The following is a 14479-nucleotide window of genomic DNA, read 5'->3' as shown; positions in this document are numbered from 1 at the left end:
AGAGACACATTGGATCCAAACAGACTTCCACGGGTTCTTCTAACAAGTTTCAACTTTCAGCCAACTCCTCAAGGAAAAGAATCACGATGTTTTCCCATATCAACACAATGTACATGACTATGATGGTCTCCCTCCTCGTTGGAGGCACCATCGCCATGCCCGCCATTGCTCCGGACGCAACCAAGTAAGTTGACGATATGGTGCAAGCTCACATGCATTTCACCTCTTACCCCCAATCACCCAATCACAAAAAAGACACGAATGAACAAAGCTGACCAAAGTCACAGCCTCACCATCCACAACAAGCTCACGACCGAAATCAGCGGTGGACCATACTCCGGCGACCTGACCTGGTTTGACACGGGCCTCGGCGCCTGTGGTGGCTGGAACGTCGGGACCGACTGGATAGCCGCCGTCTCCCACATTGTCTTTGACCGGAACGCGCGAGGCACGAACCCCAACAACAATGGCCTCTGTGGTCAGAAGATCCACATCCAGCGTGGTGGCCGTACCGTCGAGGCAACCGTTGTTGATCGCTGCGAGGGCTGCAAGGAGAATGATATTGATGTTACTCGCTCCCTCTTCCAGCAGTTTGATGACCTTGACCGTGGCCGTATTGGTATTGTTTGGTGGTGGAACTAGGTTCAGTGAGCGGACTGTCTTTTCCAACGGTCTTGTATGGTGGCAGCCTTTGGCTGGGATGAGGGGACTGCTTGGGATTTGTGAAGGTGCAATGATGATATGAGGGTATGATAGGAGATTGAAAATGCAGGAATCTCTGTATTTGCTTTGTGGCTTTCGCTTTTTCTTGAGTTCAATATCGAATGGCATGACACGTCAGTATTCAGGCCATTCTGAATCTACCTGTTCTTTCCATGATCGTAGACCACCACGGATATCACCAATAAACCGCTGTCCATTCTGATCTAGTCCTAGCTCTTTCATTTTCTTCACGACTATCTGCGAGTCATTGCCTAGACGGCAGACAACGTAGATCGGATTACTGGACTCGGAAGCGAGTTCAGATGGTAACCAAGAGGGCAGCTGGGGAGCTTCTTGCTCACCGACCGCTGGGGGTTTTGAATATCCAGAGGCAAGGATATCCGAGATAGGGATGTTGATACTATTTTCCAGGCTGCAGATTCCAAATTGGCCTTTATCGCGCACATCAATTACGGTGTGTGGCTGTGAAGCAGATGAGACACTAGGGTACTTCTCATGGTACTCCTGCGCGGAAATACGTTCCTCAGGACTAAGCAAGGACGGCAAACTCGCAGAGCCACAAAAGAACACATAGTCCGTTGATCCAGACTTGATCGTATCCAACGTGACCGTCGCTTCGGCAGAGCATACTGCACAATTTGCCCGGCGCGAACGAAGACGAATCGTGCGCACCAGGGGACTCGAATATGCAGAGAAGACATGCAGAGCTGGGGCTTCGCGAGGAACACTCGCAGCACCACCAACCACATCAACATCAGGCGCAGTAATGACCTTGATGGCCTCGAGGGCTTGCAGGACACCCATGGTGCCGACAACCGGGCCCAGGATACCACCATCCGCACAACTGACCACACTATCAGCCGGCGGCGGTCTGGGAAACACACAACGATAGCACGGTCCTCCACTTTTATCCCCGGGAGCCCGTGGTGGGTTATTCAAGACCATAAGCTGGCCCTCGGTCCGCAAAGCAGACGCAGAGACCAATGGTTTCCCAACCAGAACGGCAGTATCCGAGATCAAGTATCGCGTTGCCGGATTGTCCGTACAGTCGAGGATCAAGTCATAGTCCTGGAAGATGGCAGGCGCCTCATCGGGCGTGAGGTGTGTTCTGTGCGGAATGTACTTGGGATGCGGGTTCAGCCTAGCAATAGCAGGACATCGTCAGCGCAGAGTTCAAATCCACCCTCCCCAGAAATAGACTTACTCGCGCAGCGACTCAATCGCACTGTCCACCTTGTACTTCCCAACATTCTTTGTCCGGTGCAACACCTGGCGATGCAGATTCGACACCTCGACCGTATCCCCATCAATCAACCCAATAGTGCCAACGCCCGCACCGGCGAGATATTGCGCAGCAGGACATCCCAGTCCTCCAGCCCCGACGAGCAAAACCCTGGCCGATCGAAGTTTCAATTGACCTGCAGTTCAGAAGAGTGCAATTAGCCCACATGCCCGAGATCTCATCTCCTAACGCAGGTATCGAGTCGTCGCTTACCCGGGAGTCCAACTTGAGATACAATCATCTGTCGTCCATATCGCTTATATTCTTCCTGGAGCAGTGGCCACCTTCTTCCGTGGCCAGGCTCGTCATCGTGTTCGTTCTCCGCGGGGGTGGGCGTTGCGCTGTCGGATTGCGCTGCTTGTTCGGCGTTCGCGAGATCCCGTTTCAGTCCGGCGAGCTGTTCTTCTGTTGCTGTGATCTGGGCGCGCAGGGATGCGCATGTCTCTTCGAGGGATCCCATGGGGAATGTTGCGCGAAGAGGAATTTGACGCGAGGGGAGATCGGGAAGTTCCCCGCGGCTTTTTTTGTGGGTCCCGAAGTACAGAATCTGTTGATATGAAAGCTTTCAGCAATATTCTTATGCAGTATTCGCAGGGACTGGAGGTTTGAAGTATTTTTTTAAATACTGGCTTGGCTGCTCTTTTACTTTGGCCTTCTTGTTCTTTTCCAGTGTCTAAGCTGAAAAAAATTGAAATTATGACGATTGTTGTACTGTGTTATTACGCATATTCACGGATGAACCGCTACAGATCTAAGAATATAGGTATGCAAATGCAGTCGATATGTAAGAGATAGTCATTTCATTCAATTTCTGTTTATACCTGCCAAGTGTATGTGTATATTCTATCCCAAATTGTCATCTAGTCATAGTCATTCGATTCAATCCCTGCGTTCCGCAGTGGTAGTCGTGTCATCAGCGTTCTCCTCGTGCATAATCTGAGTCTTTTGCAAAGTATGCTCGACGTCAGCGCGTCGCTGCTGCTCATCAACAGCGCCGAAGATGAGATCCATCTCCTCAAGGGTGCGGCCCTTGGTCTCTTTGAAGAACACAATGACAAAAATGCCCATGGTGAAACAGAAGATGCCGAACATGAGGAAAGTCTTCCAACCGATTTTGTTGATGGCGCGAGGAGTAACCTCGGTAATGACAAAGTTGAACAGCCATTGGGTGGCTGCACCGAATCCGACACCGTAGGCACGGAGGCGAGTGGGGAAGATCTGGAAATGGTGTTAGTAATGTGTGGTTGGAAGTATGAAGAATAGAGCAAGCTTACCTCTCCGAGGTACACCCAAGGTGTTGGGCCCCACGATGCTGAGTATCCAATGACATAGAGATAGATCATGGCAACCATGGCGATTGACGCCGATGAGACTGAAGTGGCGTTCGCATTGGGGGGCTTAGTGGCCAGGACAGCTCCGATGATGAACATCATGCAAGCCATCCAAGCAGCACCACCGATCAAACTCTTCTTTCGACCCCAGCGATCGATACCGATGATCAGGAAGATGGCCGTTGCCACCACCTTGACGGTTCCGTAGATACCGGTAGCAAACAGGGAAGTGTCGGTCTTGCTCAGTCCAACACTAGCAAAGATTTGAGGGGCATAGTAACCAATACTGTTGGTTCCAGAGAACTGTTGCCAGAACATGAGAACAAACGCCAGGAAGAAACGGTATCTGTTGGTCGGCTTCAAGCATTCCTTCCAGGTCATACCCTCCGTAGCGATAGTTTCCTCCTGGATAGCAGCCGTAATCTCAGCAAACTCCTTGACAACCTCCTCGCTGGTCTCAGAATCATTCCGAATATAAGCCAGCGAGTTGAGCGCCTCCTCACTGCGGCCCTTCTTCATCAGCCAACGGGGAGACTCCTTGAGGAAGAACAATCCGATGAACATCAACCCACCGGGAACAAGCTGAATAGCAACGGGAATCCGCCATTGGCTTGTTCCCTCGGGAATATGAATCGACACACCATAGTCCAGCCAGTAGGCAAAGGTACTACCGATGACCAGGAACTCCTGGAAGAGACCCGCCACCCGACCACGGATCGCCGGGGGACAGTTCTCACTGACAAACACGGGGGTGATACTGGACATTCCACCGATTCCCAGACCAGCAATGACACGGCCACCATAGATCATTCCGATTTCATGATGGGCGCCGACCTGAACCGCTGCTCCGACCAGGAAAATCATACAGAAGATCATCAACGAGTATCGACGTCCGAGACGGTCATTGATGTAAGCTGCGAAGATGGAGCCGAAGAAACAGCCGGCTGTGAGGAGCGACACTACGTTCGAGGAGATCTGGGCATTTTTGTCGTCGCTGAAGCCGGATGAATCGACCGGCAGGCCAAAGTCCTTTTTGAAACTCGACAGCGCTAAGACTGAGCCCATCACACCCGTGTCATAACCTGCAGATCACAGGTTAGCCATTGTTGTCTCGCGGGCGGGTCAATGACTTACCGAACAGCAGTGAGCCCATATAGGCCACCGAAGTCAGGACATAGACCCGGTAGTTCTTGAAATTGACGAAGCCCATCTTGGAGATGAACGGGCTATATCCCGAGATTGAAAGTCACCAGAGACAAATTGGAAAGAAAAGACCCAGCAAGAGTCCGTAAAAGAAAGAAGAGAAAAAGAAGAGAGCAGTCGGGATCGGGTCACAAGCTTTATACTCAACGCCGAACAACGGGCCAATGCAACGCCATGATAGACCAAGCCCGACAAGCCAGACAAGCCATTTGCCTACTGGTCCCCAGAATCAAGCTAAAGGGTCTGGGGGGTTGCGGGTGTGGAGAGTTGGGGAACGAATTGGGGAAATTATGGCGGGGGGGCCCCGCAGTCTGGAGTCAAGGCGACAGTTTCTCCATCCATTCACGCTGGACTGGGCCGAGACTTAGGCTGGGGGAAAGATGTCTCTACGCCTTGCGGGGAACAGCCATTGGCGTTGGTGTGGACGGCATGGCTTGAGTGGAGACCGGTAAGGTGGTGATGCTGTTTCAGCCCTCCTGATTGATGGAAGATTTCGACGCCCTGTCCGGCATCCCCACGTCGAAAACCTGGGGTTGTGGCATGATATCGACAGTAAGTTAAGTATGAGATATGGACGGCTGAGATCTATGACGATGATAGTGCAGTGGTCCTGATGTGAGATTCAACTCAGTGATGGTTTCGTTCACTCATGGCTGAACGCCGGTTGTTCTTTCCACCCCTTGCTCAATTGCCGGCGTTCAATTGCCGATGCCCCGAGTCACAGTAGCAGATTGGCAGTAGATCACAAAAAGAGAAAACTAATTAGCAATGACAATTTGACGGCTTGTGTCGACTCGGCTCTATCGGCGTCGTTTGGCTTGGCTTCTGCTTACTCGGGTTTATGGCCAACCCCTGTCTTCTCATCACTTCGGCGTCGGAGTGGGTGTGGGATTGTGAAATATGCCGACACTCATCCCTGATCAACTGAGAGAGACTGTTCAGTCTCAAATGCCGAGCCAGTCGGGATCTGGCAAAATCGCATTGCCGCGATATTACAGGAACTGAACTACTCAAGCACTTTTATAACTTTGTGCATTCCATAATATGGCAGCGGACTGGGAATGCCAATTAATCTTATCTTCCCGATGAAGAGTTAGGGCCAGATGGCTTGGGACACGGACCTTGAGAGCGTAAGATAGGATGCCGGGCCTTCCCGACTGGTATGGACCTCACCGGAGTAGAGTATTTGGATAAGCATGGGCAAATAGGGAGAAGGGAACTACATGGCATGTTCATATCAACATCAGTACCACCTCAGAGTGCCCAGATGATGTCTCCTTATGTCTTTCGCATTTCGAGTTGGATGCGTTCAAATTCATGGTGAGGGACTATTCTATAGATTCATTTCAACAATAGACAGTAATGACATAGCTTGAGAATGTAAAATAGCCTCACCGAATGGTGTATACAGGCTATTTGAATGTGAATGTTTTTGCAGCGGGCACTCGACCCTCGGTCAATGCAGCAGAAGATGTGATTTCCAGTCTCGGTCTCTAGATTTACCTAGACCAGATAACCATGCAGTTCCAAATACCATAATGGGAGAGTCTAGTATTGTCGGCTACAAAACAGCGACAGATCCATGGCAGTGAATATAGCTTATATTCTCATGTCATCTGGTAAGATTATTATTAATTGAACCTTCGGAGTTTCATTGCTACGTATTGCTTATCAATCATCGTCATATTGGCCCGGGGATGGAGGAGCTTTGGCAGGCTTTGGAGTAGCTGAAGATTTAGCACACGATGAAAGTCCCAAGACGTTTGAAGCACAAGAATCAAGAGCATCTGTGAAGCAGGTTCTTTGATCTCAGTCCAGAGAAATGTCACTTAAATTCGAATCTGTCCATCTCAACATTATCTTGCTACGAAGGAAAAACCTCAAGTTGCACTTGAAGCTTCAATGGGGTTCAAAACTAGACGTCCAGAACTTTCCAGCCGTCAAAGCTATCTTTGAGTTTGACAGATGATAGGCTTGACATTGAAAATTTAGTATTATTCGATTAATCCGTCGTCTCATAAGATTCTTTATCAGCTTTCTGCTTCAACCACCGACGGTACGCAAACAACGCGATAATCCCTACTACGACCAAGAAAACGATGGCGAAGACAAGTACCACGCCGCGGTTCTTGTTTGCCCAATTATCTCGCGCAATCAGGAAGTTCAGGGATGGAGACGGCAATGGAGGGAGAGACTTGATGGCGGCCATTTTGTCAAGTTCAAATAGATGGGGATAATCTGTTGCAGATATAGATGTCAAATTTAATCATTTGCTTTGATTCCAGTAGCCAGCCGAGTCGACCGGTATCTTTAGAGATTGCTGCATAGGGTCATCTTACCGGATGTTTGTCCCACCGTGCGTTTCTAGTCACTCAAAAGATGTTGTGACTAAAGGAAGGCTAGTCAGCAAGTGTATTATCATCTTTTAAATGTAGATCTATCGGAACAAATGGTTTCCATCATGATAGGATTGCCTCTACTCAAAACCACCATGAAGAATGGACTTGTTCAAAGGATTGGGAATGATCATGCCGTAACACACCTTGAGCCCAGTGAAAGTGACCAAAGAAAACAACAACAAATAGAGGTATTCGGATTGTAACCTATGCTCACTGGTCCTTATAGTAGACTGTAGCTTCCGTGACAAAATCCAATTGTATTGGAATTTTGCTTGGATGGTGAGGATAAATAAATCAGAAAAAGAATCGGCACGCAACGGCTCTGTTTATTTGATGATGCTGACTGAATAGTGACCCTGTGTTGTGTTTATTTACCTTTTGCTACAAGGGAAACATGTTTTATTGGCTTCAGGGAATACTCGACCATGGCTTGGGCTCAGTAACCACAGCAAACTCTCATCCTTGCCAAATAAAATCATCCGCAAGGCTCCGTGATGATAACGGTTTATTTTCTCTAGTAGACATGAAACCGGGCCTAGATGAAGGTCCATTATGTTGACCGATTGCCATCCATGTGCATGGAAAGTCATCTCCAGCACGTTATATGTATTCCCTAGATACTCTGTGAGCAATATCAATGAGATAACAAATCGTTCTAATTGCTCTTACACGATACAATACGTCATCATATAATCATGCCTCCCGCGCAGCTTGTTGGATACGCGATCAGCCGATTTTTATGATCAGATCTGGGATGGCAGCTTCTATTATAGATTCATACATGTGCAATGACCGAACTAAACTCTCTATACAGTTCGTTGTTTGAACATGGGTCACCTATAATCGGAACTATCAAGCAATAAATCATTTCACCATTTTTATGCGTAGTCATCCTCTAACACACCCTGGAAACCAGGCCAAATCCTAAGCCAGGATCTGACAAATTTTATTATTTAACAGTACTTATTTCCTTTCATAACCAAAACAAGTACATACGACCACAGGGTGTGGAGAACAGGGCTTCCCGTCCGCTCAGCCGTACTTAAGCCCATTACTCTGCGCAGTCAATTTTCAAGGCGCCCTTAAAATTAGAATGGCCAAAAAAAAACTTAAGGTGAGTGTGGGTGATATAGGTGAGAATTCTGGAGACCGAGGTGACAGAGGTGAGAACGGGGTGAGAAGGGGTGAGAAGGTATCCCTTCTCCTATTTCCTCGTGCCAGTGTGATAAGTAATGACTAGATCCTTAATTCCGGGTTTTCGTAAAATTATTCTTTTCCCTAGCGGTTAACACTATGTTGCTTACACAGTCTAGAATGAAAGGAACGGTCTCCTGGTTTTGCGTGTCTTGCCACGATAGCGATTCTCATCGCATGAAGATCAAATTTATAGCACATTAGCCTGGATCCCATCTTGTTTGCTTTTGGTCACACTTACTCCCTGCCAAGCGGCGCATCAACATCAATACACTATGCGCAAATTGCCTAGAGGAAACAAATCTTCTATCATCGAAGGAACAGCAGGAATTCGTCTCTAAGAAAGATCAAATCATGTTTGAAAGAAGCGCTCCTTGGGCGAAACAGGAGTGGGACTTTTGGGTCACTTGTCGTGAATGTCAACCCATAAATGAATCTTTGCAACAGAATGACGGCATACATGTTGATCTCGTTGGTGGAGCTAGTATATCTTAAACTCTCGGTGCTTTGAATCCTTGGTTGTTAAGACTAGGCAGATCCCTTACAATACCATTTTTTTGTGAAATTCAATTTGTCATTTTAAAACTTTGACTTATCGTTCTGTCGCTCTTTGGGTAGAGTCCCTGCAATTTCAAAGGACAGGAAATTTGTCTTATCGCCTTTATCTAACAGTATTTATGACTGAATGTATAGAAGTTAATTTCACCTAGGGCAAGATTTGCACTTTCTGCTTTAAGATACATGTTTTTCAAATGGCTTCCTTCCTTGATCGGCAAACCGGAATAAAAAGCTTAAGTTCTGAAAGGATTTGGCACAAGAACCCTCCTGCGGGTCTAAGTTGGTAAGTTGTATGTTGTACAGTATGGGCAGACATGCTTGGACTGAAACGGAACAGTGGGGCGTGCCCATTCCATGCGGTCCTGTTCGCAAGATACGGAGCTGAGAGCAACCGCTATGTAGACACAAACTACTCATTCTAGCTGTTGCTGGCTTGCTTAAGCTCTTCATGCTATTTATGCTCCATTTCACAAGTACATAAACGTATCTGTTGTCCCCACTAAGGCTCTTTTCCATTCATAAATTCTTCTCAGTTCTCTGTATTGGTGTTGGATAATAAGCACCCTATCAAAGTAAGTATATGTGCTGATGTGATCCAAGCTTCTATTTGGTCTTTAGTCTGCGGGGTTGGTTGGACCCACCGCCTAACAGGCCGTGTTCAATTTGAGTACTTGGTTAAAACTACTAGTATAAAATGGCAATTCAAATAAAAGAAAACAGAGAGGGGTATGTATTCGTTATTGAAACTATCAAGGCCAATCTTTACATTTTAAAAGTATTGTGGCATATTCATTGGCCCTAACCACACATTCAACATCTCCTCAATCGTAACGTCCTGAAGATCCACCCAAGGAAAACCAGGATCAGGCTGAGGCTCTTCATAGATATTATTTTCTGAGATTCCAGTGGCGAAGACTCCCAGTGCACTATTATTCTCTCCAGCACTATCAGACTGCGCAAGACGATATTTCTCTTCAAACCATTCAGAAAGGAACCGCAGCCAATCTTGGTAGAAGAACATCTCATGTTGATCCCACTTCCCACCTTTACACTCCTGATCAAGCGTATTCATGCGCTTGACAGATTTCTGGATTTCATGCCGCATATTCAATGTCTCTCGCAACCCTCGGACTTGATCGTGATCTCGAACGGATGGCTCCAACGACGCGAGAACAAGTTTGCATGAAGCTGCAACGCTGAACCCGGTCATTATCCATTGGGTGTAACTAAACCTCTTTTCAATACCAGGTGGTAGACTGAAATAAAAGCTCATAAATTGTTTCGCAGCCGCTAGTCCGTGACAAAGGGCATCGATTCGCAAGAGGGCCATGGATTGGTCGAATGACACGGCGGAAGATGGATATACATCGAAAAAGGTAGTTTGATAGAGATGGATTTCGAAGGCGTAGGATGGAATGCCTTGAAATACTAATCAAGTGTTAGAATTCAGATCTGCAGTACAGATATGGCTTGGTTAACTCACCACCATGGTCAATAGGGACAGGAAGCCGGGCTTTGCAATCTTCAAAATCGCTTTGAAGAGAACTAATCATAACTTCTATATCCGCAGGAGTCTGATTCTCACCGAATCCCCGTGCAACTAGGGAGTCGATTCGTACAAGCATGTGTTGTACTTGAACCTGACCTAACAGATATCGATCGGTTGAGAATTCGCATTCCTGCGACAACTTCGCAGCGCATGATTCTATGAAGGGTGACCAAGGCATAGTTCCTATCCGCTGTAGTACTACGGAGTGACTAGTCATGTGAAAATAAAGTAAGCAAGACATAGTCTTTTCAGGTCTAGACCGGGCTGTGCAGGTGGTAAATCGAACTTACCACGCGTCAAGGAGAAAATATCCAACCAAAGCTCGCATTTCCTCGTTTCGCAGGGAGATCGATTCTTTCGGAGGATCCGTGTCCAACATGACGTCAATTCTTTGTCTTACAACTCGCAGCTTGGCTGGGTAATCCAGTCTGCAATCGTTGATAATACTTTGTGCGAGGTGCAGATATCCAGAAAACCGCACTATATGGAGTTTTTTCTTCGTTCTATCTTCCGTGTTAGCTTTTGTAAATCTAATGAAGAGAGACACTGTCTAGAACATACCCAGCTATAGTAACCAGCAATCCCTGTAGTATATCGAAGGGTTCTTGGCGATTGCCTTGCAAGACTTGTCCCCCAAGGTAAGACGTTGAAACCTCCTCGAGGGCCAGGTGCAGCGGGACATTTCGAAACGAGGAGACCAAAAGAATAGAGAGTAAGAGGAAGGGTTTCTCCGATCTGAGATCCTCGACAGTGGCGTTTCTCGGCAGCTGTACAAATGGGAAATACGTTATGGCATCACGAAAGCTCTCTATCAAACGATTTGCCTCTTCGTGGGTGATCAGCCCATTCCCGATCACATCGCACGGATTTCGAGGAGTTGGAGCACAACTTTCACTTTTCGGGGACAGTGGCAGTGGCAGTGGTGCCTGTTGCGGGCTTGAGTGAGTCTGATTGATTTGGCCTAATATTTGATCTACCTTGTCCTCGAGTGCACCTATTCGGCTAGATTAGATGCGGTCAGTTTGACAGATCGTATCGATACGAGGAGTGGGCAGATATACGTCTCCCTCTTCTTAGGAGTACGAGCTTTTGTTGGGCGGAAATAACAATCTTTGTTCAGACGGAGACAACTTCAAAGCGTGTTAGGTTTACATTGCTAAGTAGAAGAGAAGAGAAGTGGAAATAGAGGCTGGATGTTGCATACCGATCGCAGCCTTGGGTAGAGGTGCGCGAGCACCTAATTTTAGCACGCACACAGTTCTCGCAGGTCCTGACTCGGCCTAGACTGGTCGGCGCGGACATAGTAGGCAGCATTCAAAGAATTGTAGCTAAGACGGAGGCCGGACAGGAACAGGAGGCCTTAAGAGTCCGCGGACCGGCCCCCAGTTAATTCCCCTCCTAGTCCGCGGACTCGGAGTTGGCTTGGACTCCGTGTCTTGGCACGGCCCCATTGTCAGCCCTGGGAAGTATACTCGCGCCAATGATAGTCCTACGTAGGATCGGAGATAGTATAGCCGCGTGGCTGACTTTCAGGCCTCGTTATTTTTTCGGATTGTATAAAGAGTGTGTGTATTCGATGCTATTAGGAGGGGAATATCAACCTCAACCCATCTAGACTCGCATTCTACCTCTTCTTCTCCTCACTATCACAAAAAAGAACAAGAAAAAAGAGAGCAAAAGAGTAGAAATATCAGCACTGAAAATGTCGGAAATGAACATGGACGACTGCACCTTGGCAACTTGCCCAATTGACCTGGCCTATATCAATTACCAGCCTAACATCCCGGCAAATGTCCTCTTCCTCGCCATCTTCGGCCTTCTCCTCGCCGCACAAATCGCCCTAGGAACATGGTTCCGAACATGGACATACATGGGGGCCATGACCGCGGGGCTCATTCTTGAAATACTGGGATACATCGGGCGAGTCATGATGCACAGCAACCCATTCGACTTTAATGCATTCCTTCTGTACGTGACCTTTGAGACATACCTCTGAATAAAGCAAGCTAATCAGAAATTTGACTTTTAGATACCTCATTTGTCTCACGCTTGCCCCGGCCTTCTTCACCGCCGCCATTTACATCTGCCTGGGAAGAATTGTCATCGTCTACGGGGAGGATATCTCCAGGATTCGCCCGCGTACATACACCATCCTCTTCGTCACTTGCGATATCATCGCTCTAGTCCTACAAGCAGCCGGCGGCGCCATTACCTCCATCGCCGACTCAGACCAAAAAAGCCTCAGCGATACCGGTATCAATATCATGATTGCAGGATTGGCTTTCCAGGTCGCCTCGTTGACGCTGTTCATCGTGCTCGCTTCGGAATTCGCCCTGCGAGTGCGCCGCAGCTCAGAAGACATGAAGAATGTGTCTACAGCATCTGTTCGCAGTGGTTTGAAATGGAAGATGTTCCTTCTGGGTAAGTGTCACTAAATAATCCGCATTTATCAGCCTATGCTAACCCAATCAAAGGTCTTGCCATTGCCGTTTTAACGATCTTCACTCGATCGATCTTCCGTGTTGCGGAGCTGAAAGGTGGATTTAGCAGTGATCTGGCTAATGATGAAATTTCCCTGATGATTCTTGAGAGCACTATGATTGCCATTGCGTGCATTTGTATGACCGCCGCTCACCCAGCAGTTGCCATGGGCCGGCGATGGGCGGAACTCTCGGCGAAGCCGCGTCGTGGAGTCGTTTTGTCTAAGGTGTCGCAGGCTTCATCAGAAATTGAGATGATGAATGCTTAAGAATATATAGCAAAGCCCCTGATGGCTCGAAGTGTTCGGTTTCAAGAGATTGGGTATTAGACATTTCAGCGTTTGGATTGGTCTTGGTAATATCAGCGAGTTAGATCTGGAGTTAGATTTTATTTGAGCGATTTGAATCATAGCATTCTCACATTCCATTTTCTAATTCCCTCCAGTCATGCAAAAAGTTGAACCAGCTAGGGTCGGCGGAGTCGTATAGTTCCTAGGTTGCCCTTAGGTAGTGGATGAGGACCGATGAAGGACCAAAATCCTGAGGTGTCCGCGGAAAAAATGAATACTTTCCCTGACTCTCGAATTCCAATGCGTAGGCATACATCTGCGTCGCATTTATTGCTGTACTCGTGCGACTTTTTTTCTAGGGACATTTTGCGTCGATCTCTTTTCTGTCGCAATGACTTCTTGGTCACGCTGAAAACTTTCGACTGGCCGCTGGAGTTTCTGGTCATTGTGACCGAGTGGTGCGGGGATATTCGAAATCAGTTTTACCTCTAATCTCTCTGTCTTCATTTCCTGAGGCCCCGGTCGCGCGACCGTAAAGCGGCGCTCACCCATTTCTCACCCGGGCGACACCCACCCGACTATTGACTGCACATAAGCCATACGCCGGTAAGCTAGTAGTTAGGTAGGTGACCACTAGCGAATCCTTACTGTTGTATGTTTTTTTTTGGTTTGTTTTTTGCTTCATGGCCAATTTTCCAAGTGCCATAAACACTATCGTGACGAGGAATCCGTTTTGGGGTGGTTGAGTGTGGTCAAATGCCGAAGACTTATGGAGATGTGCGGGGGGTTTAATGGTCACAGTTGCTCTTCTGTTTACTTCAGTCACTTGAGTCTCTTGGAAGAAATGATATTCCCTTGAGAGTAGAATAATGGTTCAAATGCTTGCTTCATATCTAGAGGACTTCATAGATTGCGAATTGTTTAGACGTCGTTTCTTTCAAATAAAAGAAACAATCAAGAACAACTAGGGTTTCTTTCTAGCCATGGTATAGGAATACCCGCTTTAGTATTCTGTCGAATCATCTCTTTCATGATCAATCCCCTTCTAGAAAACGTGTAGAAAAGGTCCAAACTCGACCTGCCTCAGGCCACTAAATCCTAAATATTACCAAAAGAAGTAAATGGACACGCTTCATCCGCAGATATGACAGACACAAATTCACATGAGCTAACTAAAAACCCTATGTTTGGACCTCTTGCTGTCACAAATGAGTACCCTCCCAGACTAACCCTATAATGATCGCCCAGTGGGCCAGGGTTCCTTTGCGGAACAGGCCGCACAATAATGGATCATAGCCCTGACTTCTCCAGACAAAATACGAACTGGACTCCTATTGCCTAATCACCTTCTCAAATTTGCCAAGCATTCTCATGCCGAGGTTCTTGGCGATACGTTCCTGGTGTGTTGTACGATGGTGCATGGGGACTCAAACAAAGGATTGACTAAGCCGATAAAGTAAGTTAAGGTAT

General features: G+C 47.4%; 6 protein-coding genes across 6 annotated transcripts; 2 read left to right on the top strand and 4 right to left on the bottom strand.

The window, feature by feature from the left end:
• Positions 1-107: 107 nt before the first annotated feature.
• N7511_006413 (RlpA-like double-psi beta-barrel domain-containing protein) lies at positions 108-642 on the top strand (the record flags this gene model as incomplete). The annotated part of the gene is made up of 2 exons (XM_057128790.1): positions 108-184; positions 288-642. The coding sequence occupies 2 exons, from the start codon at positions 108-110 to the stop codon at positions 640-642; spliced, it is 432 nt and encodes a 143-aa protein (XP_056983346.1).
• A 195-nt stretch (positions 643-837) lies between these two features.
• Positions 838-2465, bottom strand: N7511_006412 (HesA/MoeB/ThiF family protein; the record flags this gene model as incomplete). Its single annotated transcript, XM_057128789.1, has 3 exons — positions 838-1864; positions 1928-2141; positions 2219-2465. 3 exons carry the CDS (start codon positions 2463-2465, stop codon positions 838-840), a joined length of 1488 nt encoding a protein of 495 aa, XP_056983345.1.
• A 419-nt stretch (positions 2466-2884) lies between these two features.
• On the bottom strand, positions 2885-4546 carry N7511_006411 (sugar porter family MFS transporter; the record flags this gene model as incomplete). The annotated part of the gene is made up of 3 exons (XM_057128788.1): positions 2885-3223; positions 3280-4418; positions 4471-4546. 3 exons carry the CDS (start codon positions 4544-4546, stop codon positions 2885-2887), a joined length of 1554 nt encoding a protein of 517 aa, XP_056983344.1.
• Positions 4547-6541: 1995 nt separating this feature from the next.
• On the bottom strand, positions 6542-6748 carry N7511_006410 (uncharacterized protein; the record flags this gene model as incomplete). Its single annotated transcript, XM_057128787.1, has 1 exon — positions 6542-6748. The coding sequence occupies one exon, from the start codon at positions 6746-6748 to the stop codon at positions 6542-6544; it is 207 nt and encodes a 68-aa protein (XP_056983343.1).
• A 2711-nt stretch (positions 6749-9459) lies between these two features.
• N7511_006409 (uncharacterized protein) lies at positions 9460-10618 on the bottom strand (the record flags this gene model as incomplete). The annotated part of the gene is made up of 3 exons (XM_057128786.1): positions 9460-10118; positions 10174-10448; positions 10530-10618. The coding sequence occupies 3 exons, from the start codon at positions 10616-10618 to the stop codon at positions 9460-9462; spliced, it is 1023 nt and encodes a 340-aa protein (XP_056983342.1).
• A 1323-nt stretch (positions 10619-11941) lies between these two features.
• N7511_006408 (RTA1 domain-containing protein) lies at positions 11942-12988 on the top strand (the record flags this gene model as incomplete). Its single annotated transcript, XM_057128785.1, has 3 exons — positions 11942-12207; positions 12269-12660; positions 12714-12988. 3 exons carry the CDS (start codon positions 11942-11944, stop codon positions 12986-12988), a joined length of 933 nt encoding a protein of 310 aa, XP_056983341.1.
• Positions 12989-14479: the final 1491 nt, after the last annotated feature.

Source organism: Penicillium nucicola (genome assembly GCF_028828085.1).
Source record: "Penicillium nucicola strain IBT 29836 chromosome Unknown utg000006l, whole genome shotgun sequence".
NCBI lineage: Eukaryota > Fungi > Ascomycota > Eurotiomycetes > Eurotiales > Aspergillaceae > Penicillium > Penicillium nucicola.
The sequence above is the reverse complement of the archived record's forward strand: the minus strand, read 5'-3'. Positions and strand labels throughout refer to the sequence as shown.